Source organism: Plectropomus leopardus, chromosome 4, assembly GCF_026936395.1.
Source record: "Plectropomus leopardus strain MGB_pleo_1.0 chromosome 4, ASM2693639v1, whole genome shotgun sequence".
Taxonomy (NCBI): Eukaryota; Metazoa; Chordata; class Actinopteri; order Perciformes; family Serranidae; genus Plectropomus; species Plectropomus leopardus.
This window is the reverse complement of record NC_142179.1, coordinates 4,577,347-4,600,014: the sequence shown is the minus strand read 5'-3', so window position 1 is coordinate 4,600,014 and position 22,668 is coordinate 4,577,347. Positions and strand designations below refer to the sequence as shown.

At 37.5% G+C, this 22,668-nt stretch overlaps 1 protein-coding gene across 5 annotated transcripts in view; it reads left to right on the top strand.

Annotated features, from left to right (window-relative positions):
- Window positions 1-22,668, top strand: part of wdfy3 (WD repeat and FYVE domain containing 3) — a 137,962-nt gene that overhangs the window by 3,437 nt on the left and 111,857 nt on the right. For 4 of the 5 annotated variants that reach the window (XM_088076350.1, XM_088076348.1, XM_042488045.2 and 1 more), the window contains exons 1-2: window positions 7,790-7,913; window positions 21,651-21,861. In XM_088076350.1, coding sequence (XP_087932476.1) covers window positions 7,885-7,913; window positions 21,651-21,861 — 240 coding nt within the window. In that variant the 5' untranslated portion in view covers window positions 7,790-7,884. Of the gene's footprint in view, window positions 1-7,789; window positions 7,914-21,650; window positions 21,862-22,668 lie in introns of those variants that run through there. The other variant, XM_088076349.1, reaches the window with a different exon arrangement.

Below are 22,668 nucleotides of genomic sequence, written 5' to 3'. Positions count from 1 at the left end.
TTCAAGTTGTCTGGGATGGTGAAGTTGTTGTCACTCTTTTTCAGTATCTGGCTATATTATATTATTATATTATCTTTTACACCAACACCATCACTAAGCAGGGCCAAAGTAAATGAATGGCAGCGAACACCAAAATAAATGTAGCTAATTCTGTTTACACTATCATCCACCTTTGAAGATAAGTAATCATCATTTGAATGTCCTAATCTAATATAAAACCAGATTAGTTCAAGCAGCTGCAGACGTGTGCAAAATTTAGCTTATTTCTGTGAACAGGGCCTGGTTTGTTTGTGCTGTGAAAACAAGCCTCTGATTTTATGTAAAGTTGAATCTTTTTACAAAAAGTGCAGTTTACAGAAAGTTAAGATTTCTAAGCTATAAAACCAATTGGCGGGCACGAATTCAGAAACTGGATTTGGTTGATGAGATTGAATATTTTGTTTTATTTTGAAGTGCTGGCAAGACCAAATAAGCAATTTGAAGAGGTCCTCTTTGGTCTTGGACATTGTAATTAAAATTTTAAAATATGGTTGCGTGAAATTAATAGCATAACAGTTGCCTGGGTACAGACCTTTGAATGCGCCCAATACACTGTGCAGTGTCACAAGTTTACAGTTGTGTGTTATGTCAGACAAATCAAAAAGCAAAATAGTTAGGCAGTAACTGCAGTTACCAAAGACAAATAAGATGTTGAGTATGAATTAGGCGGATTAACCTACTGACAACAATGGATGTCACCAACCTGCATGCTTTTAAATGAGCAACACTATAAATAATCCACAAATAATCAGAAAAGTAACACACATTTATGGAGAAAAAAACAAACCCAGATGCATAGAAATGTGATTCCTGCTAATTTCCATTAACTGTGAAATGTTCCACATCAGCCAGTTTTGCTTTGTTGACACGTTTGTGTAAACAGTGAGTTACAGCCCTCAGCTCGTGTAGAAAATAGGCCTCTTGTGACATGTTCATGTTGTTTACAGTGAAAACATGTTTTCATTCACTGATCTTAACGTACTACTGATTATCTGTACTAATCAAATTACACCCTAATGTTTAAATAGTAGATGAACATCAAAAATATTTACATAGAGCAGAAAACATGATGCTGCCAACTTCTAATAATAGCTGATCTTTGTTTCCAGATGTTGCCATCGTCTGTGGTACTTATTTATTGATCTATTAGTATATATTGTGAATGTTTGGTTACTCATAACCCTTTGAGACCTGGGTCGACATCACTTTTCTTCTGCTGCATTCAGACGCCTTTCAAAAGAATTTAAATCTTTGAACCCTGAGCAAATTGGTTTGAATTCCTCTAAAAATATAGGATAATAGGCAATGAGCAAATTATGATAAATATATATTTAAATATGGATTTTAAATATTTTTAGTTGTTCTATTTTTTCCTGTTGTTGGGGTTTTTTGTTTCTTCTTTTGTTGTTGGTTGGTTGTTGTATTTTTAGGGTGGGTTTCATGTAATTTTCTTGTACTTTCTTGTATGTGCTTTGTACTAATTTACTTCTAGTTTTTGGTTCATTTTTTTTCTCAAGTTGCTCATTGCCTTCTTCCCATGTTTTGAGAGAAATCAAGCCAATTTGTCCTCAGTTTCACAGAGTTAATCTGGATTTAAAGAATATGTCCTTCACTTTGTTAGGCACAGAGGACTATAAATAGTGCTGTAAAAAAGTAATAATATCATGTGAAACTTATCATAAAGTGTAGAGTGTCTGCATCTAATTGGTCTGTGAAAGCCAAATATCCAACCCACAAACATCCAAGATATTACAAAATGATTCTTCAAACTTGCACAATACATCATGGTATGTTAGAATACCCTCGGGGCCTTTTTTCCTCTCTCTTCAGAAATTAACTCTTAACTTCCTGTTTTGCTGTGATTTACTGAGAATTTAGATTTACTCAAAACCTGCCGGTAGTTGGTGTGATGAAGTCATAACTGCAGCCTCAGGGACTTCCTTTCTTCTGCTTTTTCCCCACCGTGCTTTCAATGCTAACACACATCGAAACTGAGAAACTCACAGGTCAGTCATTTGGCTGGGTTTACGCTCCTGGGATAAAACAAGGGTTGCAGTGACTTAATAAATACATGCAATGTTAATTTTCTTCAAATTTACAACTGCAAATATCTTTTTTTATTTGCACCGTTTGTATTTTTGTGTTTTGTTGCCAGTAGATGTGGTAGTAAGTCCAGTAGACATGACTTGACATAAATCCAAGCTTTATGTTCTGCATTATTTTTCGACTCCTTATGTTTTATGAACATCAGCAACAATGATATGAAATTTCATAATGTTAACCGGCTGCTTTATGACAGTTAACCCTTTGAAATCTGGAGCGACATCACTTTCCTTTTGCGGCTTTCAGATGCTTTTCACAAGTACTTCAACCTTTGAAACTTGAGAGAAATTGGTGCTATTTTTTTCTTAAACATGGGAAAAAAGGCAGTGAGCAACTTTGTAATTAATGTTCCATGAAATGTGAGAAATTAGTAGAATTAGAAAAAGATTTTTGAAAAGCTAGGGAAGAAACACATTTATGACTACCATACTTATACATATAAAATTATGTTTCAGAATCATTTTAAATTTTAAGCACTTTTTCCAGGTCTTTTCCTTGTTGTGGTTTTTTGTTTTGTTTTGTTTTTTTTTATTTATTTTTTTGTTTTTTTTTGTGGCTTTTTAGTACTAATTTTCAGGTAATTTCTTTGTACAGTTCTTGCTTATTTTTTCATCATTTCTTCTTTCATTCCTAATTTCCTTCTTCCCAAATTCTCAGATTTCAAAGGGTTAATTGCGATTAAACATTACCAAAGTTCTTCAATAGATTACAGTAGTTAAGTAATATAATATTCCCTTGCCGACACTTTTATTGTAGCCAATATTTAAATGCTGATGGGTTTTTGTTTCGTACTAGACATTAGTTTTGAGTTCTTACTCACTACTTAAAAGCTGTTTGGATATTAAATATGTAAAAGAGCCGGCTGAATATTAGAGGATTTACCAGCTGTAGAACAAGGTAAACAAAACAATATTTTGCAACCCTGATGGCCTTTTATAGCCACGTATGGGGGTGCCACTACAGTAATAGTTGTTAAATTTTTCAATGAAATTTCTTTTTTTTGTTGTTGTTTTTAAATTGTATGTAAATTCTCATAGTGCAAGTAGCTTGACAAGACTTTCTGAAAAGTTGAAGTAATTTTTGTGAATGATTTGGAACAAATATGAATAACTGTTTGTTGTAGTTGCTGTGACAACCTGCCACCTGTTGCTGAGGCCAAATTGGAAAATCTACATGTAGACATGTGAAATGCAAATAAGTACAACTGTTCTCACAAAATAGCATGAGACAAAGACTTTTAAATCAACAAACATGTACACAGGCACAGCAAAGATTACCAGATGAGATTATGGTTTTATTTATGCAGTTCCCATATTTGTGGAGCAGCAGTGTGTGTTGTGTGTTTTGTGAGGCGCTTGTTATTGATTAAGTGTAGCCACATAGCTACATTAAAATCTTGAGGATAATGCAGCACAAGGCCAATGCTAATTTCCCTCTCAGTGCACCAAGTGAGCTTTCTCAGGCCATTTAAAATGCATTACGTAGTAAGAGACCGTCTGTGTGTGTGTGTTTGTGTGTGTGTGTGTGTGTGTCATGTCAGACACCAGACTTCAGTTGCAGTTTACCAGTTGTCATCTTTCTTGAGAAGAAGCAGCGTGCAGTCCTAAACCAGGAGAGGATAATTCTTAATTAGGCCCCAGGGAAATGGTGTGCACATCATGAGAGCCAGTGGAGCGCCAGTGGAGCGTGTCAGCACACACGAATACTGTAGTAGGCACATGTACTTTGTATACATGAATGTCTGTTGTAGTATACACGTAAACAAACATACTGTGTTTTGTGCTTTTTTTGTTGCACAAATTAGATATTGGATTGCAGTGGGTTGATTGAGTCATTCTGGTAAATGTCAATAAATCCAATAAAAAGGCCGAAACCAACAAGAAAATGATCCTACATCAAATGTTGCTTCTGTAGCCAAAGCCTGATGTTTTTCCTTTGTACCAAATAGCCCCGTCTTTGTGCTACTATTTAAACACATCAGTGACCCACACTGTTGCACTCTATGTTATATTTTTTTCATTTATGTCTATAAGCACATAGTTTTCTCTTGAACAAAAGTGTTTGAATTGCAGGTAAACAGTCTGTATGGGGTGGCGAAATTTATTGGCCAAAATGCAATCTTGGATTTTACTATTTATGTCAGACGATGAGTTAGCTTTTTTAACATTTACATGCAAATATCTGAGATTTCCCCAAATTACTGGAAAAGAGGAAGTCTTGGCTCATATATCAGCTGGTTACATCAAATAAGCCCGAAATATTGGCCCTCTTCCCCAGAGGCTTACAACAATCACATCAATAGTGAATAGTTTTCGAGATTACAAAGAACATGAGCAATTTATCTGAGGTCAGTACCACACACTCATAACACTTTATGTGTATTAATAAAAGTAGTACCCAACAAATGTGGTGTTTCCTCCTGTTTTGTATTACTATTTAACCAGCCACTTGATAGATTATTATTATTATTTTTTTAGGCAGGTGAAAAATGCAAATCTGCTAGTTATGTGCACATTTTACAATCATTTGCTGGTGCTAATTTTGTACCCTGGCCCAGATATTTTAGGAAATAAGTGAGCCTTTGAAAAAAATTTGAACCACATATTTTTGAACCATTTTTAAGGATAACATCACCAGTAGTAACCAGTGGTCTTTAGGATGAGAGCCAAAGACAAAATAGGAAAGTTAGACAGTGTTAAGAGACTGACAAACACATTGATTGGTTTTGGTCTCTTTTTGGGATTTGTTGACGGGAAGAAAAATGTAGAAAAACACTATTGGTTTGGTTGTGTTCATTACACAGTATAACATCTGCAGTAGTCCATTAATTACACATACAGCAGTTCATCCAAAAGCTAATACATATTTTGTTTTTCAATTTAATTCATTTAATTTTCTTTAACAATAGCATGAATTAAAAAGTGTATAATTTTTCTATAGCCTATGTGTTTAAACTGGTTTTGTTATGGTATGGATGTAAAACCTAAGTAATGGCTTATTTACTGCATGTTGTAGTGTTTGAAGGAGTTTCACTGGACATACTGAAGCAGATATTTTCCCAGCTCTGTTTGTTTAGTTTAATTGGCTGCGATTTTCACAGACTTTGCTCCACTCTGCAAAACTGGATGGTAATAACTGTTTGGAGTCTGGTGTTTGTGATCACATGTGTGGTTTATGGTTATTGGTGTTGATCAACAACACTTTTTTTTACTAAATTATTCATGAACATGTTGGATTCTGTCATCAGTTTTCCACTAACTTAGGGGGAAATTGTGATGCATGATTAGTAGTTATCAAGTTGGCGTAGTAAGTGCAGTTTCAGGCCGAGAAGAGCTCAAATCACATCCTAACTGCAAAGTGATTCAAGTGTCTGAGAAGCCCTCAGGCTCCAATATAACACAACAGGTCTCTCCGGCTGCAGTTAAGCTTCTGGTGCTGCAGATTGCTTCACTTTCCAGTCGTATATTCAACATTGCCGCTGGTGGTATGTTGAGTAGGAGATTGTTTTGCAGGCTTCATTCAGTGAGGTGGATGATCTGCTACCCCCTCCCTGCCTCATTTCCATATGGCCCAGTGTGCTCCTGCTGGAAACCTCACTTCAGTGTTTTCTTAGTGAACCAGAAGACTCAGTGGTTCTCAGGATGTTCCACTACAGCCTTTAGGAGAGGGTTTCTGAAAATTTTCACACATTCTCCAATTGACAGAGTGCTGCAGGCACTTATAAACCCTGTATCCCTTAACGGAAAGCCAATGGGATTTTTTTCATGTGATTTTTGATTACTCCAGAAAATAAGCTCTGTGGCAACAAAGATTTCTGATACTTACTAGGGCTGGGTGATATGGACTGAAAATTATATTGCGATATTTTAAAGCTGTATCTTGAGACACGATCTTGATATTTTAAAATTTTCTTAAAAGCACTTCTTTATTTGCTAGAACTGGAAAACAGAATCAACTTTTTTTTAAAAAACCAAATACTCTCTTTGATGTGACAATATTGTAGGACTGACTGTTAGTACTTCTAAAAAATAGAAAAACAATTCCATTTTTGATCAATAATCATTGGTAATGTTAAAAAGAAGACTAAGTGGGTAAAGGTATTGACTTTAAAATAACGAAAAAAGATGAGCTATCATTTCATATCTTGATATGATAGATATAATATCTATATATTGCCCAGCCTTTATACTTAAACATTTTGAACACCACTTTTATAATTTTTTAGGTCTAAATGCAATTGCCTTGAGAAAAAAAGCTAACGTTAGGCTAGAAATGAACTCAACCGTCTGTGTTTCCCGCTGTGTGTGTCACTTTCTATCATTCTGTGTCCACTCTCTAAATTCGAAGGTTTTTGCAGGTTCGTGAATGGTGGAGCTCTCGGAGTTCTTTTTCCCTCAGCAGCAGTTTATAAGTTGCGGAGTGGATAATTGATCTGTTGATCCGTTCAGAGCTGATCAGGTTGATGAATGAGCTACTGGGTGTGAATGCCAACTTTTAGACTCAGCAGAATAAACAGTTAAGTTTCAGTTTCAATGTGCCTAGCTATTTGCTGCTCCATCAGTGCCCAGCGTACACTGTGCGCTCCGAGAGTGTGGTAAAGCGAATAATTGAACAGTATAGCACTCCTAATGAACAGTACAGCTCCAAAAATGGAGCATGTTTTTGTGGCAACAGATGTTTTGATCGTGACAGGCTGCCACAAATAAATGTGTGTGTGGGGAAACCCTGATCACAGTCTCATGACTTTATGCCACCACCACTGCATGGCTGTAAAGGCATGATGACGTTCTGTAGTCTCTTTATAGCAAGCGCGATTTCTGTGTAAAAATGGCTCCAGATTCTTTTAATGGCTTGTTTTGTCCAACAAAAAGATATTCAGTTTATAATTAACACTAAAAATAGGATAAGATAACATAAGATAAGATAAACTTTAGCAGAGAAAAAGTAAATCCTCATATTTGAGAGTCATGACACAATAATACAACAATAGTCATGTACTTGATTTATTTTGCCAGCTCTAATATTCTGTTTTCAAAAACATAAAGACAGCTAAATATATATTACATAGGAAATTATGAAACCGTAGCCCATCAAACACTTTTTTTTTCTTTTTGATGCATCAAATATAAATATGTCAGTCTTGTGCTGCAGGAAGTTTTATTTATAAAATGCACACCTGTAAGGTTAAGAGGCTGCTCCAGTAAAAAGCTCTTTCCATTCTCCTGTATGTATCTGCGGTCATAATAATGCAACGTTAATGTGAACTCACTGAGCCTAGATGTAATAATGCCCAAATCCCCATAAGATAAATTTTTTATGGTGCTTACTACTGTTGTATGTTCATCCCCCCCCCCCCCTCCTTTTCTGGTCTAAATGGTATGCTCCTCTTGCTGTGACAGCCGTAGCCCCCACACACACACTCCACCCTCCCCTCCTCTTCCTCCAAAGCCCTGAACACCCCACCCGGTGTCAGGGGGGGATCAGCTGTGCCAGTCCCGGCAGGCCACACACACACAGCACGCTGGCTGGTGAACAAAGCCCCTGGCACTGCCAATGAAGACAAGCCATGCCTCCGCGCTTAGCCTCTCCTCTTTTCTCGCCGCCGTGAGGGGAAGGCATGACACCATTGTCGTCGCCTTTCCTCATCAGCAGCACGACAGTTTTTAAGAGGAGAGGAGTTGGTCTTGGTGTGTAGTGGATTATTATTTTTTTTTTGCCTTTTCTGCTGCTGATGTTGTTGAGATGCTGGCGGAGCGCAGAGAGAACAGCAGGTATGGAAAATCAAGAGCTGGGTGCTGAGCTTGTCTCCGCGGCGACCGGGAGTTTGTTAACTGTTAGTGGCGAGCCTGACCTTGGTTGATACAGAGCAGCATGTTTATTGTTATTATTGATGCCTCTCAGTGTCAGTGCTATACATACATACATGTATACTTAACATTGAAGCCGTTTGGTAAATGCTTACATCCAGAGTGCCTGAGTGCAGTCGTGTAATAAGCTTCGATTACCACCGCCGAGCAGCGAGGGATGCAACAGTCCGAGCTGCTGTATATGTAACAAAACACCCTGATGTCTCTAGAGCTTCTAGTCCTGGATTAAAAAAAAGGGCTTTCGAGGGCTACATTTTACTTTGCACAACATCCTTAATATCTGAACATTGAGTACGTTTACATGGACATGAATAACTCGTTCATTGTCGGGTTTTTGGAGAGACCTGTTGATGTGTTTGAGCAGCTATGTGTTTGTAAGAATGTTCATATGAAATTATGTTCATGAGAAACACATATGCTATGGAGTACTTTGAAAGAAACTGGGATGTATGTGGGGAATATGAATAACCTGATTTCTCTGTGCTCATTTCAACACCATATCCTAAATATGATCATAACCCGGAATACACAGGGATTTATATATGTAGGTGTACTGTATTTACTGTATGTATATATGGATACGTGTGTGTATGCTTGTATGTAAATGTATGTACAGTATGTGTATATGTATATACTGTATGTATATGTGTGTGTCTGTGTATAAGGTATATGTGTAGATAGATAGATAGATAGATAGATGAATTAATTTAGGATTAAGTGAGGAAGTGTAAGAAATAATCTGTTCAAACTTCCTTTTACTCTTTTTGAACATGTGAGATGTAATTTTTGTTGGTTATTCGAACCTGTAGCCTAAACTGAATTGTGTATCCATTCAATGATTATCATGTCTTCTTTTTCGTTTTTGTTCTGTTTGTATTACATGTCAATCAATCATTCACTCAATAGCCCTCATAAATGGATTATTTATGTCCATGCAATCACATGCAGTGCAGCAATGCCACAGCATAGAAAATGTCTGAATATAGCTCGTTTAAAGCTTGGTATGAAGTGAAACAGAAGTGTCTCTCAAATATTGTCCTCAAGAGTTTCACTGATTTTTAAGTTGAAACATCCAGTCGCAAATGTTAAAATTTTAGAGCACAATTTATAATTCATGATGTTTAAATTGCATTAAACACTTAAGGCCTGCTTTTACCTGCTCCTCGATTTTTCTGAATTTCTTTAAACTCACACTTTAGATGAGTAAAATGAAATACAAACAACAAGTGAATAGACTCGTGACCAAAACAAAAGCTGAGACGGAGAAGTCTGATGGAACAGAGAGAGACGTTGCGAAGTGTTTTTGGAAATAATGAAGAGAGAAAAATGGTAGAGAACAGCCTGGCCCACATTAGACCATGTTATAACACCATTACTTAGTGTCCAAGTGAACATGAATCATCGTTATTTGGAGCCAGACCTTCAGATTCTGTAAAAAGGTTTCCATGATGCATTTGGGTTAAAATTGTACATATAGACCACAACATGTTGTTGCTGATGCTACATGCACTTAAAAGGGCAAATTTTTGGAAATATGTAATATTAGTGGCCTACATGTCGAAACTCAAAATGTGTAATATATTGGGGTTGTGATTGAAAATAATAGGATTTAACTGAAAAAATGAAGCTTATGTTTTTGCATAGTAGAGTTTGATGAACATGAGCTTACCTGCATGTGGTTTCTGTCCTTCCTTTAGGCCTACTTTTGGTAAAATAAAAAATACTGCAAAATGATACAGCAGCCTACTGTATATGTAGAATTACGGCGTTTTACTGTATTTTGGAAAAATGGCACACTTTTAGAATTTGGCTGTATTTTCACAGCATTTTGTTACAGAGTATGGTTGTTGACAGCCACAAATATTGTATTGGACTCTCTTGTTGTCATGGATATCCCTCAGGGATGACGTTTTCTGTATGCTGTTGTGGAAGTTAGCTTCGCCCTGGTGCCCTCATCAAAAAGCCCATGGGATGTTTCCATTTGATTTTGGATCATTGCAGAAAATAAGCTCTGTGGTAATCACATGTTTCTGATACTTGCACGTTTTGTTCAGCACGATCATCTTTACAAATAAACACCACTTTTATGATATTTGAAGCCTAAATGTAATCGCCAAAAGTAAAAGGCTAACGTTAGGCTATGAATGAACGACACTTTGGTCCCTTTGCCCCCGCTACGCGTCTGTAAAGCCATGTTCAGCACGGTTCAGCGTGATGATATTCTTTGGTGTAATTAGGCAACTTGTTAGCAACGGCCTCTTTTAAGACACATCAGAGCTTCAGAGTTCACGTGTTAGGTATTTACCGATGTGTTTTCTGTCACAGAACAAAATTTGAAAGTGTCATAAGCTTTTGTTGACCTTATTTCAGTCATCTACCAAAAAATACATTCAAAATACCCATTGACTTTGAGACGGGGGAACTGGAGATGCTGAAATGCTCACTGATTTTTTATCTTCCAGTCAAAACACTAAATATTTACATTGATAAATGTTTATCTGCCATAACAGAGACACAGGTAGAATTCACAGCATTCAGCTGGTGGCTTTGTGGTAATGGTTTGTGATGATGACACCCCTGGCGTAACTATATATATCCGGTGAGGACGCTGTCAGGTCTGGTCCTGTCTGGACTTGTTCTGCTTTAGATCATTTCCTGCCCTTCTGGTTCTTGCTGCACTAAAGTCATCCATGATGTGTCAGGTTGTTTTTAGTGAGGATTTTAAAATGTATCTGGGTGTGACATATTATTTTGTTTGTGATAATACTGCTGTAACTTTTATTATGATCTAAAAATTGTGATAATGGCAGTTATTTACATGTTGACATAATGACAACATACTATTACGCACAGCAGCAACAACAAGCATGGCTAAAAGCAAAATTAACGCCTAAAGGCTCTATGATGGTGGCATAAAGTTTTTTATGTTGTTTCTTTTTAAAGGAGCAACTGTAGATTCAGTGGCATCAAATGGTCAAATTGTCGTTGATTTGATTTTGTTGTACTATTCATATTTTCAACAGAATCATAATCTCATTCTGAGTAACAAACAAACTTACAAACAAAAACATTGATAATTTTTTTGTTTTTACTGAATATTTGAAGGCAAACTTACACTTATGCTGACATTTTAAACTTCATGACTTATTTTGCTGCAATTGTTTGTTCTTGAAATTAATATTAAGATACTTTTTTATATTTTTCAGTATTTTGTCATTTCATCAAGAATATTGTTCTCATAAAAATCCCCTGAAATATCGTGATATTATTTCGGTGCCATATTGCTGACTGCTAGTCAGGAGATGTAGCGGTTTTTCGGCAGATAAAGAGATGTATGTAATTGTAGGTTATGTGCCATGGTGGCTTGCAGAGGAGACAGTTTACCCGTTGTCATATTGTAGCAGCATTTGGCTGGAGGCTGGTGTGAATTCATCACTCTGCCTACATAGTCTTTTATTTTCTGTAAATTTGCATTTTGTTTTACAAGTTTGTTTTTTTATCTAACTCCTGTCAACCTAGTTCTTTTTTTTTTTCTCCGTGGAGCTCCCCAGCTTCCACCTACCCGCGTAAACTGTCAGACAGGAGACATTTCTGTGGTTACATCACTTTCTCCAGAGGAGCAACCACACAAGCCTTTGAAGAGTTTGGCTTTTCCAGGGCAATGGCTGCCTTCATCTCCCAGGAGTTAGTGCAAACTCCGTTAGACGTTCATCGAAGCTGGCGTCCGCTTAAAGAGAATGCTTTGAAAAAGATTGGAGGGCCGAGAAAGCGAGCTCAGTTCCCCGCTGCATACAAGTTGACATTCCATTGATGCCATTGACTCATTTTCTTTGGTTCAGCCAAGACGAGACGTGGTTTGATGCCGATTTTTCCTTTAAAGTGGATCGGTTACAACTATAGCAAAGCACGATCAGGGATGCAGTTCTGTCTCTTAAAAGGATCATTAGCTTTAAGTTGGTAATCACTTCAGATGATGATGGCGCTGTGGGTTTCTAATCCTCATCAGAGCTGCTATCTTAATCCTCCCTGTTATGTCACTGCTCTCCGTGGTTGGTCGAGTATGCAGTGAGCTGTCTGCTTGCACGGGTCAGCGGCTGGTCGCTGAAATTCACATCAGGGCAGAGAGACAAATAATGGGCCAACAAGGTATAAACTTGTTTGCTTGTGTTAGTATATGACAAATTTGGTGTCACACACAAAGCTGCTCAAAGGCAGGGCTGCGGATAACAGCAGCATCATGTTGACGCTGTGCTAGGAATCTAAATTGCTTGTGCTCACAATTCTGAGTCCTTGAGGAACATCCATTTTCTCGCAACACATTTCAGATCAACAGATAAGGTGGCCTCATCTCTCTGGAGGAAGTAAGAGTGCTTTGTTGCCAAAGGTGTGGGCATCTTGTTTTTCTGCTGGCTGTGTTTCCGGATCTGGAATTAAAAATGGAGCATGTTGATTTAGAGACGAACACTGAAAATAAAACACTCCCTAAATCCTTATATTTGATATCCAATACATTTCTACACAGAAAAAACATTCTCACATAAACCAGTAAATATCAGTGTTTGTGTAATTCTGCACAACATATTGTTGCTTTAAGCTGGGGTAGGCAGAAATCTGGAAAAGGCAAATTAAAAAAACAAACAGAATTTTAAAATACACCTTCCTCCTGCAGCTCTCCTCTATCTGTCCTAAGCCCTGTCAACCACGGGCAAATGCACGTGCTTCATACAGTTACGCAGTGTTTCCCATATATTGATTTATTTAACCTAATTTTATTGTAAAGCTCTCTCTGTCAGATCAAAGCTGAGACAAGAAGTAGCTGCTAGCCGACCCACAGTCCCCCTACCTACGAAAGAATGTGGACAACAGCATCGGTCGGTGGTTGAAGCAGCTCGATTTTGGCCAGTGCAAACCCCCAAGTGCCACAGCGGCGCTGTGTAACAGCAGCAACAGAAAGTTAAGCTGGCTGGATTCAATTTGCTGCAACCGGTGATTGGTGATCAGTGATCAGTGAACTATAATTCTTTTCATTGCATCAAGAGATGCACCAGATATTCATGTCACACCGCAGGCACTCCCAGTACCTCGTAAACAAACCGAGCACTCATGGACAGATGAACGGAGGTTATATCAATGATGTATGTTGCAAAATTTTCTGTTAAATCCAAAATATGGTCTGTGTCCTGATTGTCAGCTGTAATAGCCCTCGATCTGTTTAGTTCAAAAGCTACTTAGCTTGATTGAGTGAAAAATAGAGCCAAGATGAGGTGGAGAAGTCTAGTTTTCTCTTAGAGCACCTAATTTACAATATGCATAAAGGTTATTATGGGATTTTTACCAAATCTTGACAAAAAGGGTGGGTAACTTTACAAAGAGACAGTTAAAACCTTAGCAACTCAGTTGGCATCTAAAGAGTTAAGTCGAACAAGAAAAGATATTTAATATTGTTTCTGGATGCATCACATCTTACTTTTCATACATGAATGTACAATTATGTACATCTGAGACTACCACAGAGTCCAGCTGCTTTGCACATAAGTGATTTTGAGTAGAGGAACCATTTCTCTTAATAATAAATATCTCTTCTGAGACGAAGCTTCAGTAGGCCAATCAAAAACTAAATGTCTCTTTCTGGTAAAAGCTAATAGTCCTCCCTGAGATTAAATCAAGTAAAGCTGCACCAAGATGGTAATTTGTGCACCTAAATTTAATTTCCATGTCTCTTAGTTTCATTTTCCACTGCACTTAAGCACCTAGTGCTGAGAGGAAGGTACAAACTGAACTCTGATGTGTGCGAGTCCTGGATTCTGTGGTCTCATGACGCTCTCTGCTTACCAAATAGGTGGAGTGGAGTTGTAATCCTACATTTGTCTGCGGATCACTGCCTTTCCTTTTGTTGATTTTCCAGCTCAGCCTTATGCTGAGTCGTATGACATGTGTTTGCCCCAGTTTGTGGTCCCGGCCCTGCTGCGCTCCGGCTCTACCATTCTCTCAGCACTCTTGTCTGCCTCAGTGCCTCTCTGTTATATAGGGCCCAGTACAGCAGTGTTAACAGTCAGCATTGTTCAGAGATAAATACTGCCTTTGATGTGAGGTGAGGCTACATTATAGAACAAAAGATAGGTGCGCTAATTCATCTTCAACACAGCTTGAAGGATATTTCCAGTTCATTGTAATTTACTTACTTTGAATATATTTTTATTTTTGTTCTCTCAGCGCAGCTCTGGGTTCGCAGCACGTCTTTTGGAGATAAAATGAAGGCATGGACTTTATTACAAACTGTCCTTTGTAAATATCCAAGACGGTTCAAAGGCTGACTTTATTGTTTAATTGCAGTCTACTGCATTAACTGCAGCTGTTCATGCAGAGTTTCCCTGTGCAATGTTTTTTTACTTAGATGTCAGGAGGTCTTAAATTTGGTTCAAAGTCTGGGTAAAGTGATAGTTGTGTTCTGAGTTTGTCGCATCACAGAAAGTTTTGAGCAATGTCTCTTTACAGAAATCATGAACCATTTAATCAAGATACTCCACAGACATTGTAGTGAGCAGGTGCATATAGAAATTATTTTCTTTCTACCAAATTACATCCACAAACTGCGCAGAGGGAAGCGTGCATCTGCTCATATATGAGAGGCTGATATCTGGAAAGAGACATTGCTGTTGCCATCTAGCTCCATTATTTGAAAAGAAGGCAGACACTCTGCAACTCAATGTTAATGAAATAATTCAGACTGAGGAAAAGAAAGGAAAAATATGTTGTTGTTTTTTTTATTTCCGGGGAACTGTCCCTTCAACCTTCAAAAAAAAGTGTTTGCTAATTTGGCTAAACTGTTGGCATGTTTACAACATGTCTGAACGTTTACATTTTATATTATTTTGGTGAATACAGTGTTGAAACATCTTAGTGGTAGCAAATATTTTTTATTTAAGAAAAAAATCTGTGTCAAAGAATGCACTTAATTTTTACGTTTAACTTCCCTTGTGACCTCACTGGATGATTTTTGATTGATTGATTTTCTGGCTTCTGAGTTGTACGCAGAATTATGCTGGTCAGAATCGGGATTTTTCAAAATTTATAACAGACAATCTTTTTTTTTTAAAATTTCCCAAAGTTTCAGTGAGTGACACCTACTGAGACTCTCCAAACAAACCCATATATCTAAAGAATCTCCCACCAGTTTCTATCCTTCCTGTTTATTTTTTTTTCTCAGAGAAAAACTCACAGTTTTTAACAATGACTCAGGAACTGGACCCACTGGGCTGGATATTTTTAAACCGACCACAGACCGACCACTTCTGCTTTTGGAGTCTCAGTTTCTGAAATCCAGCAAGATTTTCTCCTTGACTGGCGGATTTTCAACAGACTTGTCTGTAGCTCAGTCTGAGTTTTCCATTTTAGCCAACAGCTGAAGACTGGCTTTCTGCTGATGCTGTTGAGACGAGTACATGTTGATCACTTCGTAACCCCACTGCTGGTGCGTCGGCTGGGCCAAATGTGCTTTAGATCTGTGGCTCTTTCTGTGTCTCTTTCTACTATCAATTGTCTGCCCATTCATCCAGTGCGGGATATCATCTGCACTATTTACGATAAGGATTTTGTCCAGGGATTATTATGTTATGATTGAGAGGCAATGGACAAACACGATATGCATGTCAACGCAGAAAGGGGAAGGATGTTAGCAGTGCAGAGTGCTGATTAGGCTGCTGAGAATAGCTCCTCTCATCAGTGTTATGACAAGCCAAAATAATAATGAACTTGTACTCTCATTAATGTGTTCTTAATTAGATACTCTAAGTACTAGTAAATGGTTCATATGCAATGTTTACTTCTCACTGATGAGTTTCAGTCAGCTACCAAACTGTTTGTTTAACATATAACCAGAGGTGTTCATGGTAAATAATAATACACAGGTAAAATTATCAAAATGTCTGGTGTTTTTAGCCACATATACACAATAGTTTTTCCTTTTTTTGTTTTTGGTACAGCAATTTCCTGTACTGACTACAACAAACTCATATGCAGTCATGAATAAAGAGTCATTTCCTTTTAAAAACCTACCCATGGTTCAGTTGGAAACTGTTGAGGTCAGCTTAAACTGTATGTGCTGTAAGCAGCTCATTCTGATAACACTTTTTATGGTGTTGTTTGTTGATTATGAGCATCTCAGTTGGCTTACAAAGTCACAAAGCAAAACTGAATAAATATTTAATTGCATGCCTCCCAATAAACATAGCTGTTGTAAACAACTGCCCTGAATTCATCGGTTTGTGATCCTCCCACAGTAATATTGCAGAAAAGTATTTTTTCTACTTTATAGATTATTCTTAAGCATCTCCAAACAGTGTAGTTAATCAGACCATACAGCTTCCTGTGGCTGAAAATACTTCATGTTTTGCAGTCACTTCCTCTTATGAATGGGGGAAAGTGAATCAGTAGTGTGCTATCAGTCAGTGTATAGAGAAGTACTTTTTTTATCATTCAAAAACAAATGCCTGCAGCATGATAAAGATTTGCTGTTTATGCTGAGCTCTACATGTATTGGTTGATACTGAAAATATGTTGTGCAGGGCTGACTCATGCAATTGACATTTTTTACACGCCCTCATGCTGCACTTTCATTTTCTCATGCATTGAAAACCAAATTTATAACTGATAAGGCTGCATGATGAAAAGAGAAGAGGGACAGCTATTGTTTAGACAAAACAGAGGAGCAGCTCCGTTAAACACTCTGGTAAAGAAAGCTGCCGCTTGGATTTTGATGCACGTCTATTTGTGGTGTTACGGTACGTGGAGCATCAAAAAAAAAAAAAAAAAAAAAGAGAGAAAGTGACAAATAAAGACTTGTATTTAAGCAATAATATATTGCACATCATTTAATAAGTGTTGAATATTTGATATCACCAAAGAGTCGTAAAAAATGTTTTCGTATCAGGTTTTTTGAGAAGTGACCCTGATATTGACCATATGAAATTTGAAGTAGTTTTACTGTACATGACTGTACCAAGAAGTCAACTGATATTCTAAATTTTAAACTCTCATCAATATATTTTCCTTTAGAGGTTTGCTAAATTCTCAAGCAAACTTGAAGATATTTTACTTTACAGTTTGTTTGTTTTTAAGTTAAAGGGAAAGTCTGCTCAAATTACATTATAACATATTGACAATTTCCTTGTATTTAGACTGTCATAATAGAGAAATGCGGTTGTGGCTAAAGCGCAGAGAAAGGATAAATAAACCAAATGATGCACTAATAAAATGTTTTGGTGCAGGTAAAAAAATAATGGTGCATGTAATTAGAAAGTTACATGTACTAGTGCATGTTAACAAAAAAAGTATTTTGAGCCCTGTTTTAATACATTTTCATGTTTTATTCTTTTAAGCAACAAATGTGAACTTTATCCCTTCAGAAATATGTTAAAACGGCTTCATATGTAATGTTGATTAGTGAGCATGCAGAAAATGGAATTGCCACAATTTACAATTGCTGCGTCCTGAGTCCTGTCAGTAAAAACGAAAATCCCCCGTCACATGTTCACCTAACTTTATCAGCGTCTGCAGCCGGCTGTGGTATAAATGTGTTGTTTTGGAAAGATATATACTGCCGGGCTTGCTCTAATGCCTTATCTCAGACGGGCAGAGCTGGTGGTGAGTAAAAGCTGAATTGTGGAGTATATCGCTGCCAACACAGGCTCTATTGTAAATGTCAAACCCTGAGCCTTTCAGGTCCTGTCACATTTGATCTCCATCATGTGTCTAACGTGTGTGAGATTAATCCAACATGTGTGAAAGAAAATGTCATAAGAAAATTGGGAAAAGAAGCCCAAAACATTGATGTGACAGGAGGAATTATGTAACTCACAAGTGCATGATTACGGTAGTTATGAAGAGAAGCACTATCCAGGTGAAGGGCGCTCGGTCCCTTGAGACCGCGCATGCTAAAACGTATGCAGACACTCATGGTCAGGCACTTCAGATAAAAGTGTACCAAATGGAATTGCTGTTGGAGTGTGAGTTCATGCAGAGGGCATCCCTGCTGTGTGGGCAAAATGAGCTACTGAAGTCCTCAGCCTGGAGTAATTTCGTTAGTGCCACAGATGCCACGTTCCTGTAAATCAGAACAACAGTTGGAAGCTTCTTTGTAGCCGTCTGCCTCGGCCGTCATGTTTCTTTACACCTTCTTGCTGTCTTTTATGTCAGTCCTTAAAGGAATTAGAGGGACGAGGGGAATGTAGATGTGGGTTGTTGAGATGCCAGTCGTGGGCAAAGCAGACCTTGAACAAGAAAGCACTCAATAAAGGGCAGACCTTGTGGAATAGCTAATAATCTTACCACTTAGCTGTTATGGTCACACTGAACATCTCGCTGTTTGATGATAAAATAGTTATGAACCGGTAGCTAAATTGTGGTTTATTTCTGGTCCTAGAGAAAGGTCATAAGGCCAAATTAGTGAGATTTTCTGTTTGGAGCTCGGTGTTGTCCAGTTAATATTGTGTTTTAATGACTCTCCAGAAAAAACAGTGGTGGTGCAATTAGAGAAAATATCATTAGGTCAATTAAATCAGTAATTCTTTCCTTTGGGAAAGAGAATTTCATTCCAATCTAGCTCTTAAATGTCAATATCTCTTTGTTACAAATAAATAGAAGTATGGTTTGATTGACTAAGAATAATTTAGAGAATATGTTGCTAATTATACACAAGCATAAACATTTTAATAAAAATGTGCACAACACAAAAACAGATCACTATTCTGTTGTTTGCATGAAGAGAAGAAACACCAGAGCAAACAGTAAAGAGAAGCATCCTCTGTCACATTATTTAAAATCATCCATGTTTGGCATGATGTCAAGTCTACAAACTACTTTAAAAATACAATAATATCTCCAGAACTTGTAGAATCAAATTTCTGTACAGCCAACAGACAGAGAAGCTTGCCAAGAGTGAATTAGTCTGCTCAGAGGGGCCCCTGCCCTGAGGGTGGCTGGTTTGAATCCAGATATGTTCAGACTTTACAGAGGAAGCTGAAAAAAAGGGAATGAAATGTGTTTTTCAGTCCTCAGTAGCAGCTTCTGAGGTACCATTGAGCAAGGGCTGTAGAGTAAAGCATGATGCTGAATCTGTGTCGGAGAACTTGTGGTTATACTGGCAGGTGTAAACGTGAAGCAGAGTGGTGCCGTTTGAAAACCTGTGTGCGTGGTGCACCACCAGATAGGACAGCAACTTATTTCTCTGCACAGTGATACTTCGATGTAGATTTTGAAGTTCACGTATGGATAAATGAATAAATAAATCTTTATTTCAAACCTGTAAAAACAAAACAGAACACACAAATAAAAGCAAACAAGCCTTACAGCCAAGTTCAGTGAGTAAAAACAAAGCAACATCAACCTCAATAACAAATACTTGAGCCACTTAAACGTAAATATCACATGTTTAAAAAGTAAACTATATATACATAACTAGAAACAGGAATTGGAAATTAGCAATAACTATAATCTCTATATGGGATACATTAGTTACTACAGCTTTTTTGTAACAGGCTGAAGTTGTACTGTGTCCCTTTCTAATAAACTATATTCATTAGTCAAATAAATAATTAAGATTGGCATCAGAAATCCTGATTGAGTCATCAGGTTTATTTTTGAAAGAGCAGTCTTTTTTTAAAGTGAGACTCTCCTCTAGGAAAAGAGCGACTGCACGGTATACTGTCACACTTTGTAAAACTGAACCGTCAGAGCCCTTTAGCTGTGGTTCACGTCAGCGTAACATTTTCACTGTACATACCTGATGGTTAGATGGAAGAGAAATCCCGTTATTTTAGCAAACGTCTCTTTACAAAGCAATAATTTTGCACATGAGGAAGCTGATCCTCTTGAGCAAAATAAGGTTTCAAAAGCAGGACGAGCTTGCAGCAGCTAAATCTCCACCCATACAGTATGAAAAAGTCCACGGCTTAGAGCCAATATTATGTCATTATGGTGTAAAATAATGTACTCGTCACTAGTAAATATGTGTCATGGTGAAGTGCTAGGAAGGAAAACAAGAGCTGAGAAAGGAGGTTTAGAGGTTTTTACATATCTCATTAAGCAAAATAATGCATTTTCCCCCTCTATCTATAATGTCAAGTGTCCCCAGAGGCTCATACTCTATCATGTGTGCAAAATAAATGGGAAAATTATTTTTTCTTCCTCAATCATCACTGTCATTGTGCCCTTGAGCAAGCTATGTTGTGTGAGTGTGGTCATATTTGGGATTGATGTGCAGATTTGTTGCTCTGTTCCTGGCTGTTGATTCTGTTTTTGTCAGTGGATGTTTATCTGTGTTGTATGTGGGCTTTGCAGCTCTGTGAGGTCTCCTAGCAACCATCTTAAAGATAGTCTGGAGAGAGTTTGATGTGTGGAAATACTGGCTAAATATATATCAACAGTGCTACGAAGAAAGATATGTAAAATTAATACAGTTCAAAGTACATTGCCTAAAGAAACGCAGTAACTGGACTCAGTCTGTACTCCAACGCAGAGCGAGCTGCAGAAGATGATGTGTCTGATCTGTTAGCATAAGCACTAATAGGGCTTTATTAACTGGCCAATGAGGAGGCAAGGTTTGTAAAATATTTTGGTTTTGTGGGGTTCTGTTTTTTTTGGTAACATGCTAGGTGATTTTATTGTTGTTATGTGACCTTTACTCAACTTTTTTACCATGTCTGAATGCACATATTGCTCACAAAACCAATTTTTCTTACAGCCCAGTAATATGATAATAATAATAATAGTTATTATAGTTATAGTTTATTCATATAGCACTTATCAAAGCCAATGCAACAAAGTGCTGTACACTTAAAATTACAAAACATACTCAGGAAAAAAAAATAAAAATGCAGCACAAAAGAAAAAACATAATAACAACACAGGAAAAATTGTTAGAAAAGCAAAAATAAAGATAGATAAATAATAAAAATAAAACCTAAACAGAAAGACAGAATATCTATTTGAATATAGTATTTTTTAATGGTGCAAAATTAAAACAGTGGTGACTTTAAAGGTACATGACAAACAAACAAAAACAACTCACACACAAATACAGATAAATATATAAAAAGCTGATGTGCAGAGCTTGTGGAGGTGATGGAAAACCAAAAATGCAGCAAACCAAATGAGGATAATTCCACTGTTAACATTTTGCAGTTACCATTACTCAAATGAACATAATTACAGATTGTTGTATGGAAAATCTCTTAGACATGAAATATGGAAAGGAGAAAAAGAAAATATAAAGTAATTTTTACATTAATAATTGTATGATACCTAAGTTTTTGTACAGATACTAGAACACTACTGATAATTTGACAAATGTGGAATTTTCTCTACAGATCCCCTTTGTTTGTTTTACAAACAAAGCCAAACTTCCCAATTGTCAAATTTTGTATACAGACAAGCAGCTTTACAACAATTTAACCTAAATAATATACTGTTTAATACTGAAAAATTGTCGTAATTCAAAGATATTGAGTGGTACTTCTACAAGGGCTGGACAATATGGCAAAACAAATCATCACAACAATTTCGAGTTTCGATACTCAAAAGTAGTATCCGTAAGTATTTAGTTGCTTTAAGACACGTTTGTAACCTCCTCTCTCCCCTCTGCAGGGCTGCCATTGCCCTGACAAAGCCGCTCAAGATGAACATGGTGAAAAGGATCATGGGGCGGCCGCGGCAGGAGGAGTGCAGCCCCCAGGACAACGCACTGGGCCTGATGCACCTGCGACGCCTCTTCTCCGAACTGTGCCACCCTCCTCGCCACATGACCCAGAAGGAGCAGGAGGAGAAGCTCTACATGATGCTTCCTGTATTTAACAGGGTAAGTCACAGCAGGGGGGTGGAGGGAGGGCTGGAGGCGGTCCAGACACAGCCGGGTGAATGTTGGCAGGCTGAGTTACAATTCTGCTCGACAAGAACAAATATCAATTCTCAGAAGGACTTCGAGTTGACAGTTTAGTGAAAAGAAGTCATTTGGGCTCTGTGATGTATGAAGCTGGCATTCAGACCAGGTGTTTGTTGTTCTTTTACTTTTCAAGAAAGAAAAATTGTTGTCTGGGACGCTGTTGGACTCATGTTACAGACCAGCTGGCGCTCCATCAACTCACAGTGCCTCTTTTGTTATGGACTTAACCCTTAGGGACTGTTTGGTGCATTTTATGTGCTTTTCATTCTTAATTTTTGGATAATTTGTGCTGTGTTGATGCATACGGCATACATTTTGGCAATCTTGTGTATTTTTGTTTATGCTTGGAATTTCCACCTCAGCTCCTACAATAAATCTAAAATACACTTTGGAGACATTATTGTTATATTCATACCGATAAGTGCAAAAAGTGCAATTTCCGATCCCTCAGCCATCAAAGCATAAGTATATATATTTAATTATTTCTAGGTATCACTCTGGGCTTTTTCCTTTGAATTTGTAATTTTTACTATTTTCCACCTGGAGCAACAATTTCTGAAATTGAACAATGTAACTGTGTGGGCATGTTTGCTATGTCACATTACTCCCACTGAAGTGCTTGTTTCTGCCACTTACAGGCTCTGATTATTATTCAAAGTGTCTGACAACATTATGGAAAGGATCCCTACAGAGATAGACTTTTTGTGAGAGAGTAAGGTTAAA